The sequence below is a fragment of the Ambystoma mexicanum genome, chromosome 10 (genome assembly GCF_040938575.1).
Source record: "Ambystoma mexicanum isolate Mex_15411 chromosome 10, UKY_AmexF1_1, whole genome shotgun sequence".
Lineage (NCBI taxonomy): Eukaryota > Metazoa > Chordata > Amphibia > Caudata > Ambystomatidae > Ambystoma > Ambystoma mexicanum.
The window spans coordinates 1,103,437,057-1,103,457,290 of NC_090932.1; the positions used below are offsets into that span (position 1 = coordinate 1,103,437,057).

At 47.7% G+C, this 20,234-nt stretch overlaps 1 protein-coding gene across 2 annotated transcripts in view; it reads left to right on the plus strand.

Annotated features, from left to right (window-relative positions):
- Nucleotides 1-20,234, plus strand: part of AEBP1 (AE binding protein 1) — a 367,991-nt gene that overhangs the window by 198,596 nt on the left and 149,161 nt on the right. Inside the window, exons 10-11 of one of the 2 annotated variants that reach the window (XM_069618951.1) lie at nt 945-1,037; nt 8,641-8,709. In XM_069618951.1, the coding sequence (XP_069475052.1) occupies nt 945-1,037; nt 8,641-8,709 (162 nt within the window). The remainder of the gene's footprint in view (nt 1-944; nt 1,038-8,640; nt 8,710-20,234) is intronic. The other variant, XM_069618952.1, reaches the window with a different exon arrangement.

A 20,234-nucleotide genomic window follows, 5' to 3' on the forward strand; every position in this document is an offset into this window, starting at 1 on the left:
ACCCCTGGCTCTGCTCTGTATGTCTATGATGTAGTCAGCTGCAATGCAAAAGAGGGTCTTTCAGGTTACTGCAAGCAAGGTCCCACCGGGGATTAACCATGGCAGTCTCTAGTGCACCGATTGTACAACCAAACTGACTCTGCCACATAACTCAAAACTCTTACCCTCACTTAGCGAAATACACTGAATAAGGAGGATGGGAGGGGCGTCAATATCATCATTGCACATGCACCAATCAGAAGCAGTGCATTTTGTATTCAAATTTCCAACTGCTGGGTATGAGCTTAGCAGATGCATTCTGGGCTACAATAGCATGCTGGGAAAAGCGTTCACGAGCTTCTCCTTTCTGACATTCCTTGTGGAAAGTGTTTACTGGGAGTCTGTGGAACTCGTAGGGGAGCAATACATACTGCACTACTGAACACTCTTGGTGAAGAGTGCAGACTGGTTTCAATGGCCAGCAAAGACCCAGGCAGTTTTGTGGTACTGCATCAGTCCGAGTATAATATTTTCTTTAGATTTCTGATTAATATATGGGTCTTTCTGTTGGGCTCAGAGTTGCAGTCTGCAATACACAATCCATATTTCCAGTTAGCCACCACCAGCCAGCATTAGCCAGACCAAGTCTGAAAGAATTACTTTCCAAAGAGTGCTGATGCAGTGTGATTGTCTGAGCCAACATATTTTAAAATGTGTCTTAGAGGACACTCATCTAGAGGACACTCATCCATTAAACTTACAAATCAGAGACCACACGTGGCAAAGCTTGTATTTAGTGGCCCTCAGGGACCCAAGAACTTAAAAAGGTGTAGGGAAAACTAGAACCTTCATTACTACCGTTATATAAAACACCAGTTGCTATTATTTTATTATTCATCTATTATTTCCCGATTCCCCTTTACTCCATTGTTTGCTCTCGATTGAACCCGCTCCCCGCCGCGCAGAAAAAAGTAAGAAAGTTCAGAGCAGTAAAGAAGAGGAAGACGTGGAAACCGAAGAAGAGAATTGGTGGGAGGAGAAGAGCATGGATCGCAAAGGTGAGTAGTGACCCCTCTTACTTTCCTACTTCTGCCGGGCTCCGTTGACTGGTGGGCCTGCCCGGGCAGGCTGAGGAGCAGCTACATCAGCCTCGCGAAGGTGGAAGGATGTGTGTTCCTACCCTCTGCCGCCAGAACAGGACGACAGCAATCCTTTACCATCTCCAATGCAGAACACACAGCATTGGGGTGAAGAATTCGCCCAGTCTGGGGTCCTACGTAAGATTCTGCCCGCTCTAAGGGCAACACTCAGCGCCTTCAGTATATTTAACATAACCCTACTTCACATGCTTTAAGCTTCTCTAACAGTCACTGTCACACCATGCACCTTCTCTAACAGTCACTGTCACCCCATGCATCTTCTCTAACAGTCACTGTCAGACCATGCACCTTCTCTAACAGTCACTGTCACACCATGCACCTTCTCTAGCAGTCACTGTCACACCATACAACTTCTCTAGCAGTCACTGTCACACCATGCACCTTCGCTAACAGACACTGTCACACCATGCACCTTCTCTAGCAGTCACTGTCACACCATGTACCTTCTCTGGGAGTCACTGTCACACCATGTACCTTCTTTAGCAGTCACTGTCACACCATGCACCTTCTCTAGCAGTAACTGTCACACCATGCACCTTCTATAGCAATCACTGTCACACCATGCACCTTCTCTAGCAATCACTGTCACACCATGCACCTTCTCTAGCAGTAACTGTCAGACCATGTACCTTCCCTAGCAATCACTGTCACACCATGCACCTTCTCTAGCAATCACTGTCACACCATGCACCTTCTCTAGCAGTAACTGTCAGACCATGTACCTTCCCTAGCAATCACTCTTATGATGACGTATTTTCAACAGTCACTATTACAGAGGGATGTATCTTTAACAGTCACTGCCAGGCACTTTAGTATGAGTACAATCCACTGTCACTCCCTAAAGTAGTTCAAAAAGTCATTGTCACACTCGGATGTACCTGTTCACCGTGACCTCATGGGGTATCTGTTGCAGTCACTGCCACACCATGCACCTTCTCTAGCAGTCACTGCCACACCATGGACCTTCTCTTGCATTCACTGCCACACCATGGACCTGCCACACCATGCACCTTCTCTTGCAGTCACTGCCACACCATGCACCTTCTCTAGAATTCACTGCCACACCGTGCACCTTCTCTTGCAGTCACTGCCACACCATGCACCTTCTCTAGAATTCACTGCCACACCATGCACCTTCTTTAGCAGTCACTGCCACACCATGCACCTTCTCTTGCAGTCACTGCCACACCATTCACCTTCTCTAGAAGTCACTGCCACACCATGCACCTTCTCTTGCAGTCACTGCCACACCATGCAACTTCTCTTGCAGTCACTGCCACACCATGCATCTTCTCTTGCAGTCACTGCCACACCATGAACCTGCCACACCATGCACCTTCTCTTGCAGTCACTGCCACACCATGCACCTTCTCTTGCAGTCACTGCCACACCATGCATCTTCTCTTGCAGTCACTGCCACACCTTCAATTTTTTCTAATGCTCACTGTCACTCAGGACCCGTGTGTCTATCTATAGCAGTGCCTGGAAACCCCTGTTATCTTTCGCTAGGTGAACAAAGTACTTTCACTGATTAAAGTCTCCAAAGGAAGGTTGAAAATATAAATGTTTGAAATCCAAAAGTAAGAAAAAGTTTGACAAAAATGTAGGGGCAGAACAGGGGGTTGTGCTGTCTTTCCTTTTTATCATTCAAACAAAACCCCTTTTTTATTTTTTACAAAGGGTGGAAAGACACCGTTTTGGGAAAAGGAAGAGGTCGGGTTATCATGGAAAAAGGGGCGGGGGTAATAACCCATCTATATTGTAATGTTACAAAATATATATGACTCCAGGGTGGGAACAATGAATTGGAGCATCAGAGGCAGAATGGAATATGAGGAGGATAGCAGAGGGAACAGATACTCAAAGATAATATTAAGAAATTGAATGCACCAAGAAAAACAGTATTTTCAAGTGCAAACATTTGAAATTAATGGTGCCCAATATACCAAAAGGAGTGTTTTCTAACCTTAATGTTCAACATTTCATTTTCAAACTTTGGTGTTTCAAGCTTTTAGTTTTCAAACTAAAGCCAGTCATGTGTTTAACATCCAATGTTGCAGTAGATTCGGACCCTGTATTATTTCTGATAGTTGCACTGCTAATAATCACTGCCAGACGCTGAGCTTGCTCTAACATTCACTGCCACGCCCGGGCCCACCACTAGAGGTCACTGCCACACTGAAGATTCACTAACATTCACCGCTGCACCCTGATGTATCCGAAGCACCTCTAGTAGTCATTGTTACAGGCTGAGTGTCCCTCAGACAAAAGTGTGGCTTCTTCTCTGAAGGACACAGGGGCGGCTGCTTGTGTGCGAAGAACTGAGAGGTCCAAGCCGATGCCCGCAAGACTGCAAACAACAGGTGGCTGTATGGCCGAGAAACATCCCCAATGCGGCAGGTCGAAAAAGCAGTGATGGAGGAGATCCAGAAAGTTCCATTTGGCGAAGCTTGAATGAAGAAGTGTTTCGCACTGGATGACCCATCGTAAAGTATCTTTACCCAACGCCAGTGAGCTGAGGACACTGGTCCAATGTCGCGCCGTCCTGCACTACACCTACTTCCAGATAGAAGCAGCTAAGGAGAAGTCATCATCTTTTGGGTCTGGACTCAACCATGGGTCTCAGTCAACCTCCTGGGCAGGCAACCAGTGCTGGCATTCCCACTGCCATCTTGTATCCCTGCAATGAAAGTGAGGAGGTTCTTATGCACATATCATAGGGCATTTTGCCAGGTCATTGGGTGGAGGGTGATCTGTATCATGGAATAAGTGCCATGCAGGGATAACAGACGGTCTTAAGTGCCCAGACCATGGCCAAACATTCTCGATCTCTCACTGTGGAAATAACCGGTGTCGATACGCACATGATAGGCCTGCCTCTTGCGTCACCTGCATTTTGGCTAAGGATCTCCACTATCATTTTGTTGTCATTGATCTGAATCAAAAAAGGTTACCAGGGTCCAGGCGCCAAGAATGGCACTTTGGCACATTTCTCTTAGAGCATATAGCTTTTCTGGTAGGCAGCACCCCACGGCACCTCGTTTGGCACTTTCATCCTTAGATTGGCCGCTATGGAACTGTAGCATTGGGTGCATCTGAAGTGCTTGCGTCTGACGCAGAGACCGTGCCTCAACGCTCTCCGGCGATGGCTTCCACCCTGGCTTTCCTGGGCTTCTGGTGACCTCAATCCTCAATGTGCTCTACAGCCTTTCCTGGGAAAACTGGCACCTTCCTGCCGTCCCCATTAGCAGTGATTACTCAATCCCATCTTTAGCACTTGCTCAGTGTTTTCAAGGAGGGGTTCCAATCCAGGCTGGAGATGGCGATATCCTAGCGTTAGCAAGGGTTATTGTGCCCGGCCAACCCCGTAGCGGATTTACAAGGCATTGGATACCCGAGGGGCATTCTTCATGTCGAGTGGCATGACTATTGCAGTCCACGAGGGCCCCTTCTGGCCTGTTAACCCCCCCTGTCAATGCACCCTTGCAAGGTCCATCAAGGAGGTGCAGTGGAATGGTCCCAGCTTGCCCCAGCTTGTCCAAGTCACCCTCCCGGCACGGCATAGAGATCACCCTTAATGATCTACTGTTCTCCTCTGGCCAGTGGATAACCAGGGGATCTCATCTGGCTTACATTCTGTTGGGTTTGGGGGTATTTATCAGCACCTCATCAGTCTCTCGCTTTATGCCTTCTAGATCTTCTCTGTAGGAGGGGCGTGCAGAGGTACAGCGTCACCAGTGCCCACATCACGTTCCATGCCCTTCACATGTCCAGGCCATCTAGGAAATGTGTCCTCAAATGCCCGGCCCGCCTGCTGCCACGCCGGCTGCTGGGTCTCCGTGAGCTCTTTAAAGAGCTTCTCTTAGGTGAAGGTCGAGTTCTGCCAGCACTTCCCTGGAAGGCTAAACTCTTGCCATCAGCCTCCACATAGTCTTCCTGTCAACATATTAACATGGCGGGCTCAGTACACCTGTGATGGGGCATCATCAGGTCACATGATAGGTGCTGTGAGCCGCAAAGCTGTTGTCCTGGACCTTCTTGACCACCTGGTGGGGACAGGTCCAGGCATTTACATCATGTGCTGCCATATGGGTACCTTTAGTAGGACCACCTGCTCCTGCTCTTCAAGAAATGACCTGGGAATGGCAGGCATAGCACCTCTTTGGCTCTTCTGCTTCTCCCCCAGGTAGGTTTCCACCAGTCGCGTAGATTATTGGATACAGACGCTCATGTGCATACCGTAGTGGCCAATGGGATTGTTAGTTGTCTCATGCTGCCCCTTCCAGCCTTCTTGAATCCAGTGGATTCAGGGGTTTCTCTGCCAACATAAAGATGAGGTCAGGGAGGAACGTACTCACATCCTACTCACATCCTACCTTGTTTCTCGGCAAAGGTTCAGAGAATTCTTCTCAAGGTCCCTTCTAATGTTGACCTCCATTCACAAGAAGGGTACTCAAACCACAGGGTTGGGTTCCAATGGAGGATTAAACTACTCTCGGATTTAACAGTAACCTACCACTCGTGACACGACCTAAAGAGGCTCTCCTGACCATTGTGGACCAGAAAAGAGGCGCGTCATCTCCCACTCTGAGGATGTCCTCTGTATGCGGGTAGGGAACCACCACCTGCTCTGGGATCCAGCCAAAAGTCATTCTTTAGGCTCAATCTATGTCAGCCGCATCTCCTGGTACATTATGTGTCTCAACAAACAATGCTGTTTCTTTCTTTCTTTCTTTCTTTCTTTCTTTCTTTCTTTCTTTCTTTCTTTCTTTCTTTCTTTCTTTCTTTCTTTCTTTCTTCCTTCCTTCCTTCCTTCTTTCTTTCGCCCGGGTGAAGGTCAAATCGTTTCTGGGGATCTCCGTGAATACTTCCTGGTTTTGTCAGTTCAAGGGCCCAAAGGAGCCCCAATGCTTTAGTATCCGCATAAAATGGGCCCTTTCTGGCAACCAAGTCAGTGAGGTTTTCTCTGGTTTTCAGCCCTCAGCCACAACCTCATTCTGGAGATGTGTTCCGCAAGAAGAAGGAGTCCTATCGGCCTGGACTTGGGACCCTCCCTTCCAGGGGACACCCCTTTCCATTAGCACTGGAGGAGCCCCCTTTATCTTTGCTACTGGGCCGCTTCTGGAATTGTTTGCTGCGTACTCTGATGACCTCTATATCCGCGCCCATTCAACAGTGACATCCTTCCTAGTCAAGCCTCCCTCTGTCCTCAAGCAGGCAACATTTTACCCCAACAAAAACACGCTGAATGATGCCTCTTGGGGAGGAGTGGAGTCGTTTACCAAACAACAATTCGATTTTGTCGACACCAGTTCTTCAGAAATAGGTCACGCAGATCTGGGTATCACACTGCTTTCCCCCTCTGACAAGGCCCTGCCCAGGGGTGCTCATGGGAACCGAATGGGTACTGCTACGTCAGTAGAGTAGCTCTCATTAGTAGTGACACGTATGCACTCACCCAGGGGCCTAGAGAACACTGGAACATAAGGGCCCAGGGCTGCGCGGCGTGCGGAGACAAACAATTGGAGCCAAAAGGAGTCGGGCAATGTTACAGGCAGGATGCTTCAAGGAAGGAAATGAAACAGAAACTGGGGAGAAAGGGTTCTGTGGCATGAACGAAGGTAACGTGCCTTGAGCCCCATTTAGATGGCACTGATTCGCTGTAATTTCTGGCCTCCTCCCCCCAAGCAGACCGTCTCTCATGCCCTCAAGCGACGGCCACTTCTGATCCCAACCCTTCCCCAGACACATGGATTCCCATTGTAGTGTCATGCATAGTGCAGCAACGTCACCACAGAGTGCAATGCACGCCACGCAAAGCATCCGGTCACACATTACCTATCCACCATCTAATGCGCAGAAGTCGCAAACCAGACCGTCACCACCCTGGAGAAACAGATACACAAGCTCTCCCAGGTGTCCCAGAGGGACGGGAAACCAGGCTACCCCGATTTAACACACATACACGCTAACACACGAAGGTGACTTCGGAAGTTAATATTCCCAGTCAACCCGATCACCCACTGTAGCAGCACATACTAAGGCGCCATGGAAGACCACAAAGCACAGCACTATAAAGGGACTCTTGCATTCTAACAGTTAGACTCGGCTGTCATGAAAGCAGGGCTTTAAGTGCCCCGGGGTAACCCGTACAGAGCTCTGGCCATCTTTAGAAACTGCTCTCGAGCAGGGGCTGTGCCAGGCTCCCCCAGAATCGCCCTAGAGACGCCAAACACCCCAGGCAGCCCTGAGCCGCATGGTTAAAGGGCTGGCTGTGAGGTCGGAGTTTCTAATTTGAAAACACGGAGAGGACCCCGCTGTCGAAGACAGCCCTTTAACCACAAGCCTATGTTGAGTTAAGGCTGCCTAAGAGGTTTGGTGCCTCTCAGAAAGAAATACAAGGAGAGGACCCGCAAGTCGTTTAGTGAACCCTCTCCTTTTGTTTCTTAATCCCGGTACAGGCCCAGTCCGAGATAGTAATTAACAAAACAAAAGGAGAGGGTACACCGATGCACCCCACTTCTCCTGCTTGGCTCTGGCCATGCCACCCCACGTGCCTCAATCTCGCCAAATCTCCACTCCTCTGCCCCGCAATTAAGCCATGCCCACTCATTAAAGCTCCACCTCAAAACCTCACCCCATTTAAAGCACTGCATGGAAGTCCTGAAATCAGACCACTCGGAGAAACACAGGCATGTTATATACTCTGACCTCGGGGGGATCTTTGAGCCCCACCAGAAAGCCCACCTATCCAGGAAAACACCCATGCCCTTCCTTTGCCCCTTTCCGCAGTGACAGCACGCACCATTGTGGTGGAAGGTTGTGAAACCTGACAATGTTGAGGGAACACACTCATTCTAACATTTACATGCAGTTGCCAGGTCAGGCACCAAAGGCAGAGCGCCCTGGGAGAGCACGCTCCATTCGCCAGCCACACTAGTGTGTTGCTGAAGCATCCAGACTGCCCCCAATGTGCTTAGCTCCTGCGTCGGGGTCTCGTTATCTCACCCATCGAGACCTCTGTCCGTGCCATTGTGAAGTATTGTACTGTACAAATGCAGCCGAACACACATTCCGGTGGGTTATAGCACTGTCTGCACTGCCGCCCTGAGATGGAGCTTGTCATGAGCGTTGGCCACTCGTGTGCATGACTGGCTGGTTGTGTGTGTGCATGAATCCCAGGACATAACTAGCAGTTCAAAACTAGGTTAGCAGGTAGTCTTGTGCTGTAGCTGCTGTAGTCTTTGTGACTTTGTGCAGTGGGTAAAAGCACAGAGTCGACCTATGGGGTGTTTCTATGATGCCTGGGAGCCATTTTGTATGTGAATGTCATACAAATAGGTTCTTGGTGGTGGAGATAAGCTGGAGGCTGTGTACATTCTGATCCCACTCCCCCCCCCTCTCACTAGGGCCTGCTAGGGTGGGCACGGGATGGGTTCCTATCCCTTTTCTGCTCCTACCCTCACTACTCTAACATTCTCCTTCCCTTCCAACTACACAGAGAAGCCGAAGAAGATTGAAGAAAAGTGGGAGACGGAGAGTGAAGAAGTGATGCCGGTGGAAAGAAAGAGTAAGTAGGGTGGCAAGGGCCATGTGGGCTGCCATAGCTAGATAACCTCCTCGCTGTTGGAACGGCCTACTTGTGTTGCATGTCAGTCAAGGGCGCGATTCCACGGCAGCACTTCCTGGTTTTGCCAGACTGAAACTAGCAAATTACAAATTCTGTGGCAGCTGACAACAAGGAAAAGAAGGGGGTCAAAGGGCTGTTATAGTTGCAGCGCAGAACAACAAAACCCCTTAATTTAAATTGGGTTCTTATGCAACCATAAATCGCATTTTTCCTGGCGTCTCACCTTGTGCTCAGTTATTTATTTGCATTTTTAAAGCACTCCCACAGCCCGGGGGCATCGAGGCGCTGTTACAGAATTTTTTTGTTTGTTGTTGTCTTAGTTGCATATTTATAACGCGCTAAAATTCCCAGAGGTTTCTAAGCACGTACCCGGGGATCGAACCTGTGTTGCTTCGTGTTGTCTTGCTTCCAAGGCAAGCACGTTGCCACTGAGCTATCCTCCCTCAATGACATGTTAAAACAGCTCTTGGATATAATCTTTGCAATCCATTTGGGCTTTATTTTGGGTTGGTCCTCAAATGACATTAAACGTGAGTGTAGCCACTTTGAGGTCTTGTTTTTCAATGGCTTTAGTTCCTCGTGCCCGGTAGCAACTGTGGGCACGTGCAGCATGTTTGGCGACATGGGCAGTGCACGGTTGTGGACAAGTTATTGTTGCTTTAGGAACCATCACTGGGGTTTTGTTAGATTGGGCTGCAACTATGATATCCCTTTAGCCAAGATTTTTCACTGAAATGTATGTGAATGTATTTATTAATGTGCCTAAGGTTCACGACCTATAAAATGCAAAGTGTACAAACCTCATCAACGCCAATGTTTTTTTAATATAACAATTTATTGTGTTTTCCAGCAAAGTCCAATATTACCCAAGTATAACATATCACAGGAAAGGCAGTGCCCCCTCTTCTCCTGGTCCCCCGGGCTACGCCAGTTATTTTGGTTGATGCCGCTCTTCCGCTACTGGGCGTGTGGTCCATTGTCCAGGTTGTCTTGATATTCCTATGTTGGCTTGTGGCCTGCCCTTTTCCCCCCGTCCTGGTTATCCCTTTTCATTCACTCGAGTGAGCAGATCCCATGTGTCCTATATCCTTTGGCATTTAGCTAAGCAGCTCCTGTGCCGAGGTGTAATCTCGTCAAGGGACCTGCGGTGTTCCACGACCTTCCATCGAGTCGTAGTCGGAATTGCATCTACCCCCCATTTATACGCCAGATCCATTTTGGCCACTATTAGGGCAGTGGAGATTAGACTTTTATCTCCCCTTGACCACTCCGTATCTCCCCAGATGTGTAGGAGTCATCATTTGGGACATTTCAGGATTTGGGTGGCCCTCTACGCTGGATCCTTCCCAGCATCTTTGGATCTTGGGACAGTCCTATAGCACACGATAGAAGGTACCCATGCCCCCACCACATTTCAGACATTTGGAGTCTGTGGACTCTACCCATTTTATGAAGCCTCTCCCTGGAATAGTACATACTGTGGACAACTGTGTATTGTACCACCCTCAGCCTAGTGGACATGTTGGCCTCCCCCACTGCCACTTGAGCTTCGGTCCTCCATTGATCCCAAATCTGTCTCCCTAGTAGACTTGTTGGCCTCCCCCACTGCCACTTGAGCTTCGGTCCTCCATTGATCCCAAATCTTCTATCTCCCTAGTAGGCATGTTGGCCTCTCCCACTGCCACTTGAGCTTCGGTCCTCCGTTGATCCCAAATCTGTCTCCCTAGTAGACATGTTGGCCTCCCCCACTGCCACTTGTGCCTCGGGCCTCCATTGATCCCAAATCTGTCTCCCATCTAGATGCAACTTAAGTGAGTTGGGAAGAGGTAAAGTTGTTCATTACTTGATATAATATTGTGTTTGCTTTGCCCTCTGTTCGATCTACCAAAAGATGGGTTTCTGTGGCGTGTGGTCTGGGGACTCTATGCCTCTGCCAAATTGGGCCAGGAATGCGTCTTTCAGCCTTGTGTATGTGTACAGATCCCACTGGGGGAGCCCCTACATCCCTGTAAGTGCATGTAGAGGTGCTAGCTTGTTTTGTTGTAACATGCCCCCCACTGTCCTGATCCTCTAGTCGCCCATTTCACTTTTTCCCTAGCATGTGCATTTCGGGGATCTTCGGGTTCTCCCAGAGAGGAGAGCAGTTAGTGGCCTTCCCCTTCCACCCCAATGCGCCAGTGACCACCCTCCATCCTTCAATGAGTCTTTGTCCTGCCAGCATTAGGCCCTTTCCGCCAGTGCCTTTCATTAACTTAAGCTTTGTGTGTGCCTATCTTTCCTTTCCCTCGACTCAATCATTGGCCACCACCGAATGCGAGGCCCAATAGTATGTCCAATGTCTGACACACCCAGCCCATCCTCCCATACCGACCTTGTTAGAGCTTTCACAGCGCAGAACACCCTGATCCCCATCTAATACCCCTAAGCAGCGTTTCTTTTTTCATGAAAGTAGTTTTGGGGATCTCCACAGGGCTGTTTTGGAGAACATAAAGTAGACTGGGTAGTGTGATCATTTTAAATAGATTGGCTCTCCACATCATGGACAATGGTAACCCCGCCCAGTGTTTGGCATCAGCCTCCAATCTGTCAAGTGCTGGATAAAACTTGTGTAAATAATCTGTTCTGTCCCTGTGTATTTTGATTCCCAAATACCTAACTGGCTCGGTAGTGACCTTTAAGGGCAGTTATCTGGTATCCCTTCAGGACCTTTCCGAGACACGTATAAAAATGATTTGGCCCAGTTGATTCTGAGACAGCTATATACACCAAATTCTCTGATTAATTATATTGGCCTTGGGATGGACTTTCTAGGGTTCCCCAAATACACCAGTAGGTCATGTGCATATAGGGATATGTAACCCCCCACCCCCACCTTGCCCCCAGAGCCTCACAAAGCCCTTAAAGAGATGATCGATCCTTATAATTTCGGCCAGTATTCAATGCCCAGTAAGAATAATAATGGGTGCAGAAGGGGGTCCATAGCGGGTTCTCCTCTGCAGGGGAAGGCTGTGGGATGTGCAGCCGTTGACCCTCACTTTTGCCAACGGGTTCTGTGAAGCCATCATGAAGTAAGACACAGTAAACAGATTCACATTTCTAAAACAAAGCTTTTATTGCTCAAATGTCAGGACGGACTAAGGCCTAACTTGCCCTATACTAAAGTGGGTTTCCCTACCCAAAGAAATTAAGTTCAACTAAAAAGTCTGACTGAGTCCAAAACCTATGCTTGCCCTCACACCTAAATCTATACAATGTGTAGGGATCTCAGCAACTAAAGAAAAAGTGTTCAAAATAAAGTTCTGAGCTTCTACGAGCTCCTGACTTTCTTTCAGCTTCCTCTTCCCCAAGTTCAAAACGCTTCCCCAAAAAGACCTCGAGGCTCCCTTCCTCAAGTTCAACACAGTTCCAAACAACCTTGGGGCTCCCTTCCCCAAGTTCAACACAGTACCAAACAACATTGGGGTTCCCCATTCCACAATTTCAACACAGTTCCAAACAACCTTGGGGCTCTCTTTCCCAAGTCCAACACAGGTCCAAACAGCATTGGGGTTCCCCCTTCCCCAAGTTCAACACAGTTCCAAACAACCTTTGGGTTCCCTTCCCCAAGTTCAACACAGTTCACAGTTAATTCAAACTTGTTAGCTTGCCATATGAATTCAATATCCACTTCGTAACCTTTCAGCCTTTCCAACCATTCACTTGGCTTTTTCCACCCCTTAGTCACTTTAACACTTGTAAAGCACAGCAACACCAACTTCTTTATTTTTCTTGGCTTACTTCAAGTAGGGGATACTCGGTCTAGGCTCAGTTGACGGACTGCACGGTCCACCCATCACAGGTCACGCAACCGACAACCCATAGCACTTTATAATGCTCACTGATTCTCATGGGACTACTTGGCCACCTTAGGTTTTCTCTCTGCACCTGTGACGTTGGTCCATCTGTACTTCTGTTTCTCCTTGGCAGTCTCTTGACTCTGCCAATATGTGCCTTTGCCACAATCCACTTTGTGGTGTTTTATTACTTGTCACCACCTTGCTTTCACAATATCTAATAGTGCTTATCTTTTGCCTCTCACGTGCTTCACCAACTCTCATTACTGGTTTTCACTTGGCTTTGTACTTTCACATTGTTCATAAAGGCGTTTTCCTTATTTTCATTCCGTTCGTAAATATACATCAACATCTATCCACTCATGCAGTATTTTCATATATTATGCATAGCTTTTGTTTAGCTCAATATTCAATAACTCATTAAGTACTTTGCAATTGGTTTGGTATTCAATAATGTCCATTTGGTCTCCAGCCCACTTATCATATGCATTCACTTATTCAGCAACTTCATTGGTCCATGTTAAGCCCCTGGAGCACCCCGGCATGAGTGTTCTCTCCCTGTCACTCACCAGTGTTGGGTAGCTCCTCCGGGTGCTTGCGCATTCCTCCTCGGCTTTTGCTCGCTCCCCTCTCTCACATCGGGAGCACCAGCGAGCTGTGCTCGCCTTTTCTGAACGGTCTTGCTGCCTCCTGCAGCAAAGTGGAGATTTCTGTGTCCCCCAGCTCCTGCGGGGAACACATGGCTCGGGGCTCTGCAGGGCTCTTGACTTTCTCATGGCTTTCTCCAGCCTCGGCATCCTTACCGTTCTCCTGCAGCCGTCATGGTCCTTTTCACCGGCCCCTCTCCAGCCTCGTCTTGGCTTCCCAAGCGGTTCCCCTTCTCCATGTGGGTGTCTCCTTTTTATATGCACCTGTAGCCTCTCAAGTGGCTGCAGGTGCAAGTCCTTTGCCTGAATACAATTAACTCTGTCAATGGGCAATGCCTGACCTTTAGAGTGATGTTCTACAGTCGTCTTCCTCGTCCCAGTACTAGAGTGGTGTGCACAGATGGAAGTGTGCATTACTCTTAGTCGCCTCTTCCCTGTCCCAGTCTTAAAGGGATCTAAATGGAATACAGCGGGAGTGTGTGACAGCGGGGAAGATTGGTAATAACCTATGAAGGTCGTGGAAGGGTAAAATATATTTTAACAATTTCTTGGTCTAACAGAGGAGGTAAATGTGGGTCTACTCTGCCAATATAAAGAGGTGTTTTTCCTCTTGTACTCTTTCCTGTTCCTCTATAGGGACGTTTTACATGAGGGTTATTGTGAAAAGAGGGAAGGGAGGGGGTTTGACAATACCCTATAAAGGCGTCATGGACTGAAGGTTTATTGTGGAAACTGGGGATACCGTGTCTCACCCAGAGACATCCTTCTTCCATTCCCCATAGTTCCTCCATCCAGGTGATCCTCCCTCGCATATCCACCCCAAGGTCGGGATCGAAAAGCAATGCCCTTTCCCTGGAGAGGAATCTGGAGAGAAGGAAGTCAGAATGCCTTCAGGTTTCTCACAGTTCACATACAATAATTTCACCCAAGACAAGAGTTATGTTCAGATCCTGCCTTCGACATTGCAGTCCACAGCTATTACCACCGTATAGAGTTGAAAGCCTTTTCGTGTCTAATGACATACTGGCTGATGGCCATGTAATATGTCTGCCTTTGCCAGCGCATTACGAAGTCTCCACTGATTAGTTCTGGTGGCTCTGCATGGGACAAAGCGGCACTGGTCCAAGTTAATCAGTATACCCATCACTTTGATTAGCCTGTTTGCTAAAACGTTGGCAAGTATTTTGGTGTTGCTGTTTAGCAGTGAGAAAGGTCGAAACGAGGAACTTATTTCCCTGGGTTTTCCTTTTTTATCTATAACCACGATCGTTGCCATTCTGAGGTCCTTTCGTAGCTCTCCCACATCATGAGTCTCCTTAAACATTGCCAACATGTGTTTTAGCATCCTTCAAGTGGCAACCCATTTGGTCCCAGGGTCTTTCCCCATTGCAGCAGGCTGATTGCATAGTGCATCTCCTCTATTGCAATGTCCCTTTCCATCTCCATTGTAGGGCCTTTTATCCTTGGTGCATGCAGGATCACATCCCTGTCTCAATAGTTCAATAGTTTGGCAATCACCTGTCTTGGGGGGGCTTCCTGGCAGGGGTTCTCTGCTCTGAACTCTGTGGGCCCTCTCAATGGAGAATAACTTTGACTAACTAATCGGACCCACCCACTCCTTTATCCATTCTTCAAAGAAGAGTTCCGTTGAGGGACCCCCTGTCTTCTCCGGTAGTCCATATGGCAATCACCCCCGTGTTGGGGGACGGACATGGCCGGTAACGGCCTTCCAGCCAGAGCCTCAGTGAGGGCTGTGGTCCATTATTGGCTATGGCTGTCCCCCCGACAAGGGGGATAGCCATTAGCACCCCAGGGTTTGTCTGCGGTCCAAATAGCTTAATTTTTATTTTTAGGAGATGGTCTCTGCGTGAACTGTGCAGCCCCGAAAAAAAAAGATTGCCCCCGCCATAGGAAAAGGGACTAATCCCTTTTCTATTTCTATGGTGGCCGTGGGAGGGAGGAGTGCCAGGACTGGGGCAGAAAGCTCTGGTCCAGCGGACAAGTGAGGGGGAGAGGGGAATGTGTATTTTATGTTTTTGGGGGTAGGAGGAGGGTGGGACATGATACAACATTGTGGTGAGGCTCCCTGTTGCCTCCCTATAATGTTATGCTATCGATTTTGTAAAGCTCATCATTCACCCAAGGGCATCTTGGCGCTAAGGACAACAGGAAAGGACAGAGGCCAAAACCAAGGTTTAAAAAAGAAAAGTTTTTAGCAATTGACAAAATAACAAACGATTTTCAGTGACTCGTAGAGTTAGAGGGAGAGAATTCCACAATTGTGCTGCAGCCACAGAGAAGGCACGTCCTCCCACACGATATATTTTGTTGGCGGGAATCCGAATCAGTGCAGCTTTTTTGTGAAGGTAAAGGGCATGCTGGAACATAGTGGTGAAATGTATGCTGTAAATATTCTGCACCCATGCCATGGAAGGCTTGATGCACGATACAGAGAGATTTAAACTGAACGCGCTTCGCAACTGGGAGCCAGTGTAAAGACCGAAGGACAGGAGAAATGTTTGCCCTAAAAGGAGTACCTGTAGCAAGTCGAGCTGCTGAATTCTGAAGAATCCGGAGGCGGTCAATCAAGAAGCCTGGCTGAGCTAGGTGCAAAACGTTACAAGAGTCCACAGAGTGCTAAACACCAGCGCCGCCACCACCGGAGTGCGTAAATGAAAAGGAAGAAAGCAAATTACATTCTGCAGAATTTTCAGCTGAAAGTGTCCAAACTGGCAAACTGCACTAACCTGAGAGCAGAGGACAGTGATGATGATAGTTCCTTCCACACCCAAATCCTTGACGACCGGAGCAAGGGCAGGGAGCCAGTAGCAGAAGACCAAAAAGCCAAAGACCATAAGGCTGATGCAGATGGAGGGCCAACTACCATCACCTCCTTTTTTTCCACTGTTCCGCTTGAGCCAGTTGTGGCTCACCCAACAGCCCACTGCCTCCAGGCAAACCTTTAGCTGAGACGCAGTATCCTGATTCACAAGATTAAGCTGGACAATCATTTGCGCATCGTCAGCATAAGAGTAGCACTGGAAGCCGCAGGAGTCGATAAGGGCGACAAGTGGCTGAATATACATGTTAAACAAAACAGGGGACAAAGCTGACCCCTGAGGAACACTGCAAGTCAAGGAGGCAGGTCCTGACCGAAAGGGCACCAAAGCGAGAGACTGGGTGCGATCAGTAAAAAAAGACTGAAATAATTGTCCCAGAAAGACCGGCTCCTGAGAGATGGTTGAGCAGGGTGGTGTGGTCGATGGCATCAAATGCAGCTGATAGATCTAACAAGTTCAGTGCAACCAAACCACCCTGATCAGAGAGACAAGCCAAGTCGTCCACAGCTGAGACAAGCACAGACGCAGTGCCCTGCCCAGGGCAAAAGCCAGACTGAAAGGGATAAAATAAATGAGCTTTTCCTGAAACTTGCTAAGTAGAGGGGTAATCAATGACTCAAGGAGTTTCACCAAAAAAGTCAAAAGAGAAAAGGGGTGGAAATGTGCAAGGGTGGTGGGATAACAAGAGCATGTTTCAAAATGAGGGGGCTCTCCCATAAAACAGGAGAGATTACCAGCACGAGCCACTTCAGAAGCTATAGTTGCCTTAATCTCCTTTAAGACAGCCAAGAGAATGGCATCAGTAGGAGAGGCAGACTTCATTTTGTTAGTGGCAGCTGCTATCCCAGCAGCTGAAAACGTGGGGCAACAAGCCAAGGAACAGTTAGGATAAGGGCTAATAGTATCTATCACGTGCTTACAAGTTTTCAAACATGACTGTGAAGTCTTGTTCCGAATATCAGCAATATTCTGGATAAAAAAATTGGCCAGAGAATCACATAGCACCTGAGAGTTACAGATACTTGTGGGACAGATTTAGAGGACAATAACTGAACAAGAAGGAAAGGTTCTTCTGATCAACAATCAGCACAGCGCCTTCTGGGTAAGGGCCTCGGGTGGGAAACAGTGGGCGATACACTCTGCATTCTCGCCCGCTGCTCCTGTGTGTGAATGTAGTCATATATTTTCTCGTATGGCACTATCTTCTGCGTCTTCCATTCTTTCCACCAGCTGGCATGTCCTATTGAGCACTGTTTGCAAATTCTTTTTCAGGGGTGCAGGCATCCTCAGTGTCAGATATCTGATTCTCTGATGGCACCTTATGCAGGTCTTGACGGAGTAGGCCCACATCCACCACAATTGCATCTATTTTCTGCTCCCACTTGGTCCTTGCATCTTGTAAGGCACATATAATATCCTGTGTCGAGATGGCCTGGGTCGGCTCCTCTGTCTCCTGCGTTGATGCAGAGCCGATCTCCCTGTCTGGAAGTTTGTGTTGACCACCTGCAGTGAAGGTGTCGATTTTAGGTTGTTGGCTCGACCTTTTCGGTTTGTGTCTGTCTTTAGTCATGATTCAGGGACGTGTCTACGTCCACTGCCAACGTGTCTTCATTCGCCTATATCGAGGTGATCGTCAGCGCTGATCCCCCGGCCCAACCTGTTCTTGCAGCCGATTGTGCCAGGTGGGGCCAAGGGTTGTGCATTCCCCTACCGCTCTCACCATCGATCCAACCCTCTTGTGTCATCCACAGGGTTATGTGAGGGGGGGGCAGCTGCACCCACTGCCCACTCTTGCTTCAGGGACTAGGGGGCTCTGGTCGTTCAGACTTATTGTTTCCCCTCAATGCATACTACTTCCTGGGGGTCTTCTCCCTTCATTGCTAACCAGTGCTCGTAGGAGGAGGGTGAAGGGGGGCCTCATAACACACTGCGCTCCCTGCTGGTTCCCCGGTATAAGTCACCCACCGGGAATGAGAGCCAGCTGGTCCACCACTCTAATATAGGGCCGCTTCGGGACCTCTTTTCTGGACCCAGCTGTATCTCTTTACCTCCCACCAGAGGCTCGGTGCAGTAGTTGGGGAGGAGCCAGGCTGCAAGGCTGCCCCCTTGTCCATGTCACCGCAGGTTTTGCATTCAAGATCACTGTGCCTTCGGGCTTATCTTCCCCATAAATGTGTTGCAGCTGCCATTTTGAGCTCACGAATGGCAGCCACATACGTCCAGGATATCTAGTCTGCCAATCTTTGCCGGTGTTCAAACACTGCGTCAGCACCGAGGGTTCCCCCTCTGTTGTACTCTTTCTTTCAGTCCGCAGGTCGTCTCCTCTAGGCGGTATCTGGCCTCTTTTTATGCCGTTGGAGCGGTGAGAGAACACCCCTACACCATAGCTTCGCGCAACAGCACCCCATCAATGCCAATGTTAAGGTTATTTCACTAAGTCTAAATTAAACACTTCACGAACGTAAACAACGTCGATCACGCTACAAATCAATGCTTAACTCTCACTGGGCCAATGCTTTGCAAGGCTTACCTTACTTTAACTATAGAACTGATCTAATGAAACTAATGTTTGAAGTGTTTTAGTAACCTTGACATTGGTGTTGCCAATGTTTATTGACAGCTTTTTTAGGTAGCAGGATCCACACCCTATTCAAAATGTCCTTTTCAGCTAATTGGCTCTTTAATTTTAGCTGTGGTGTCATCGGGGTGTCCAGAGTTTTTCAGGCCGCTCGGGTGTAGGTTCCTAAGAAAGCGTTTTAAATGTGATTTTCCATACCACTGTTCCTGATTCTTTGTGTATGTCCAGTTGTTCTGTGTCATCGTATATATATTTCCCGAATACAGATCAAGAGTTCCTGCTTACTCTGTGCATTCCTGATCTGTCTGTGAATTGTGCTTGTGTGGTAAAACACGGCTTGGAAGCTGTGTCTGAGAATGTGTGTGTTGTATCCATATTTGTATGTTTTCATATGCTTTGCGTATTTTCCACAGGTTGCGTGCACGATGGCATGGCACGTGCTCAGTTTCATGGAATAAATTCATTTTTCAGCGAAACAATTTGTTTTGCATAGATGCAAATCAGTGTCTCTCTATGAAGGAAATCAGTTTGAAATAAAAGAACGCTTTTTCAAATCTATTGTTTTAAAAAAAGAAATACATCTTTAGAGAAGAAATCTGTTTTTCATGGAAGAAATTAGCTTCAAAACACGAATTTGGTTCAGCATCTGTTTTGTTTTTCCAATGAGAATTATCAATATGTTTTGGAAAGTTTAAAAAGTGAGTTTGACTGATCGGATTTTTGAAATTCTTTTTGCATGCACCATTTCCATCTCAGGATTATATGGATGCCTAGAGATTTAGAAAATCACCCCGGGAAATTTGAAGATAGTGGTCTTAAAAGGCTTTTCTTGAGCCGCAGGTAAAAAAGACACATTTTTCAAAACATTACGTTTGAACACATTCATCAATGTTCATCAAATTTGACACGTGTGTTTGGATGCGGCCAAATATTGTTTGGCACCAATTTCAGAAAAACTGCATGGACGTGTTCAAAAGTTACATGGGAACATATTTTCCCACACATATATCTAATTTCACAGGATCCAAAGAAACCTTTGAAGCCGCAAAGAACTGTATCAGAAGTCTTGTATTATTCAAATATCCTCTTTGTTTCATGGCCATTGAAGTATGACGCCATCCACGCTGACATGTCGTATGTACATCGTGGCCTTACAATTCCATGCAGGGGTTTTAGTGAAACAACAAACCACAACTTGTTTATGTTATTATATCACTCGACAAGTTCAGAAATTCTATTATACAGTATTTGTAGCTTGAAACTGATATATATTATAGTGGAAAATGCTGCTCTATTAGTAGTAGAGGAACCCAGTCGTTTTTCATCGAATAATATATTTATTAGTTTGTTCTACCAAATTAAATAACTTAGTACTGTATCATACATAAGCTGATCCAGCGCTCAAACTCTCTCACTCGCTCTCTCTTTCTCCATTTCTCTATCACCCTATGTCTCTATGGGTTAGACTCCTGTTGCCAGGTGCATGGTGGCTAGAGCCATTGCGGGCGTTGCCGAAAGTGGCATGACTAGCGGAAAAACATATGGTTTATATGGTTAAAAGTTGAAT